Below are 3,511 nucleotides of genomic sequence, written 5' to 3' on the forward strand. Positions count from 1 at the left end.
CCCTTCGTGTCCTTCCACCCCCCCCCCCCAAACCATGCCCCCCGCCAGCTTTTCTGACTCTCTCCCCTTGCCCCCCAGGTGCGGGAGATCTGCCTGAACTACACACGGGGGGTGGATTTCCACTGGCAGGCTATGGCCTTGCTGGCCCTGCAGGAGGTGAGTGTTGGGGCTGGCACCCCTGGGGCATGTCCAGGCCCTGGGGGGTGTGGAGGGCAGGGGTGATGCTTGTGGAGGGTGCCCAGGGAGCGGCGGGGGATGTTGGGGTGTGTCTGTTCTGGGGGCAGGGCTATGTGGGGGGTGTCCAGGCAGGGGGCAGGGCTGCAGGGGTCTGTCTGGGTAGGGGGCAGGGCCACAGGCTGTTGCCTAGGCAGGGGGTGAGGCTTGGTGGGTTGTTTGTGTGTGGGGATTGGGCTAAATGTGGGACATCGGGGCAGGTATCCGGCAGGGGGCAGGGTTTTGTGCATTATCAGGGCAGGGGGCAGGGCCTCAGGGTGGGTTCTGTGCAGGGGGTGGAGCCACAGGTGGGATCCAAGTAGGGGACAGAGCCTAGGTGGGGTGTGTCCAGGCTGGGAGCAGGGCTTTGTGGGTTGTCAGGGCAGGAGGCGGGGCCTCAGGGACCAGCCCCACCCCTGACGGCTGACTCCCCTGTTGTGCCCCTTGCTAGGCGGCTGAGGCCTTCCTGGTGCACCTGCTGGAGGACTCGTACCTGTGCGCCATCCACGCCAAGCGTGTCACCCTCTTCCCCAAGGACATGCAGCTGGCCCGGCGCATCCGCGGTTTGCATGAGGGCCTGGGCTGACTTCTGTGGCCCTCCAGCCAGGGCACCCCGTAGCACCCCACAGTTCCCCTGCCCTGCGCTGTGCAGGGTAGGCAGCTGGGGGCTTTTAATTTGGACTAAGATGTTTCCTCCCCGCAAATCTACCCCAGGGCAGGGGGGTTTTGGAACCTTCCTGGTGCCCCCAACCCTGTGTTTCTGCCCCCCCAACCCTGGGGGTGTCTGAGCTAGCCCCACTGGAGGGGCTCTGACTCCAGTGGGGAGTGCTGAGCCCTGTGGGGAGGTCCTGAACCCCCTGTGGGGGAGAGGGATCATGGATCTCGGGGCCCTGACTTAGGCAGGGGGAGAGGAGATGGCAACAACGGCTGCTCCTGCCCCCCCTTGCCCCAGGCTCCCTAGTTGCCCCCTCCCCAGCTCTGTGCCCCCTGGGATCCCTGCTTACCCCCTCTCCCCAAAGTTCCTTCTTCCATAGTTACCCGTGCCCTGGTCCCTCTTCTTCCCCATGATTTTAGCTGGGGGGGCGGGGGGGTGCTTGGAGAGCTGTAGTCTTGGCGATGCATTGTTTTCTCTGCTAATTTAAGGCCAAATTAAAGCAATATTGGATTTTTCAAGTGGTGCCGGCTGTGGCAGAAATGCCAGCATCTGTGTGTCTGTCCAGAGACCTGTCCTGGTCAGCTTGGGACACTGGGGTCAAATTCCTAAGGGAGGGGGGATTTCCCTTCCTGCCTACCTGACAAAAGCCTGGTGCCGAGGATGTGGGCCCTCTGGTCACCTGAGTGGGGGGAGGGAAAAGCCCCTGCTCCTCGGCCCAGGTACCCAGCGATGATTTTTAAATCGGTTGGCTAGTTGCCAACACCGCTGGCTTCTCTTGGCCTGGGCTGCTGAGGCCAGAAAGGCAATACAGGAACCTGGTCCAAGGAGAAGGGGGAGAGAAGCCATTTTTCCAGCACGGCCCAAACACCAGGACACAGGGAGAGAGTCTGATCCAACCGAAACGCTCTCTCTGGAAATCTCCGAGCCAGATCTCTACCATCTTCTGCACGATACTTGTAAGTGTTTCTAGAGCTAGTCAGCTCCCAGCGATGCATTTGCGTATCAAACGGCGACCTCAGCCAGACTGTTTTGTCAGTGGTAATCCCTTGATATTGCTCTACCTCTTACCCTCTTCTACCCCTACCCTCTGTAACCGATACCGTTCTCCTTTGTGACTGGCATAGGAGACTTACTGAGGGGTGGGTTTAATTATGCCCAGGAGGCCCCTTGGGTCAGCCGACTAAGGGAGACTGTCCTTTTTGGCCCCCGACTTGGGGAAGTGCCCCAAGTGCTTGTATTGGGTCGAGTACCCGTAGGACTATTAGGCCTGTGTTTCCCCGAGGACACAGGACCTAGAAGGTCCCCTCTCTCTTTCAGGGTGGTGGCAGCACACGTTACCCCCGGACTCTGCGGTGGGGCTCGATGGGGGGTCTGCCAGGGCTTAGGCGCCCCTGGGGAGACGCATGGAGTCTGGCAGGAGGATGGGCGTGGTGAGGTGGGAGGATCAACGCAGGAGCTCCCCCTACTGGCCCACCAAGCCGGCCTCCAGTGACCTTGCGGCCCAGGGACATTTGCAAAGCTTTGCATGTTTTAAATAGATGTTTAAATAGCTATGGAGTGCAGGATACTATAATTAATATAATATAATTTGTATAATACAGTGCATAGCTATATATATTATGCAAGTTGTACTATATAGATATATATAGTAAAACTTGTATTATATGAACATTTAATAGATTTCATAGACACTAGTGCTGGAAGGGACCTCAGAAGATCGAGTCCAGCCCTCTGCCCCAGGGGCAGGAAGTCAGCTGGGGTCATAGGATCCCAGCAAGATAAGCATCCAAATTTCTCTTGAAGGTGTTCAATGTAGGTGCTTGAACCACCACCGATGACAGGCTATTCCAGACCTTGGGGGCTCGGACAGTAAAGAAATTCTTCCTTATGTCCAGCCTGAGATGGTCTTGCAGTAGTTTATAACCATTCGACCTCGTCATCCCTTGGGGCGCTCTGGTGAACAAACGTTCCCTCAGATACTGATGGTCACCCCTGATAAACTTATAGGTGACCATCAGATCACCCCTGAGCCTGCACTTTTCCAGGCTAAAGAGTCCCATAGCTCTCAGCCTGTTCTCGTAAGGTTTGTTTTCCTGACCTCTGATCATGCGCGTGGCTCTTCTCTGGACTCTCTCAAACTTTCCCACATCCTTTTTGAATTGTAGGGCCAAAACTGGACGCAGTACTCCGGCTGCGGCCTCACTAAGGGGAAAATGACATCCCGGGATTTGCTTGGGAAGCATCTATGGATGCAAGTCAGTGTTTTGGTCGCTTTATTAGCTGCAGCATCGCATTGAAGGCTCATGTTCATTATATAGTTAGTTATATATAGCTATATATATAGTTATATATATGAATTATACATATATACAGTTATATACTACATAACTTCTGTAGCCACACAGATACATGCATGCACATATATGCATGCATATGTACACATATATACACGTGAATATACACATGTGCATGTATCCACATGTACATACCCACATATATCCATGCACACACATGTACATCCACGCACACACACATATATAAGCACTATTATATCTAGATACATATGTTTCATAGTTTCATAGTTTCATAGGTTCAGGGTCGGAAGGGACCTAATAGATCTTCTAGCCCGCCCCCCCGCCAGGG

General features: G+C 54.9%; 1 protein-coding gene across 1 annotated transcript in view; it reads left to right on the forward strand.

Annotated features, from left to right (window-relative positions):
- LOC102383987 (histone H3-like centromeric protein A) overlaps positions 1–1,930 on the forward strand; it is a 3,150-nt gene extending 1,220 nt beyond the window's left edge. The window contains exons 3-4 of the mRNA XM_006036613.3: positions 79–156; positions 665–1,930. Coding sequence (XP_006036675.1) covers positions 79–156; positions 665–799 — 213 coding nt within the window. The 3' untranslated portion in view covers positions 800–1,930. The remainder of the gene's footprint in view (positions 1–78; positions 157–664) is intronic.
- The last annotated feature ends 1,581 nt before the right edge of the window (positions 1,931–3,511 follow it).

This window comes from Alligator sinensis, unplaced genomic scaffold (genome assembly GCF_000455745.1).
Source record: "Alligator sinensis unplaced genomic scaffold, ASM45574v1 scaffold184_1, whole genome shotgun sequence".
Taxonomy (NCBI): Eukaryota; Metazoa; Chordata; order Crocodylia; family Alligatoridae; genus Alligator; species Alligator sinensis.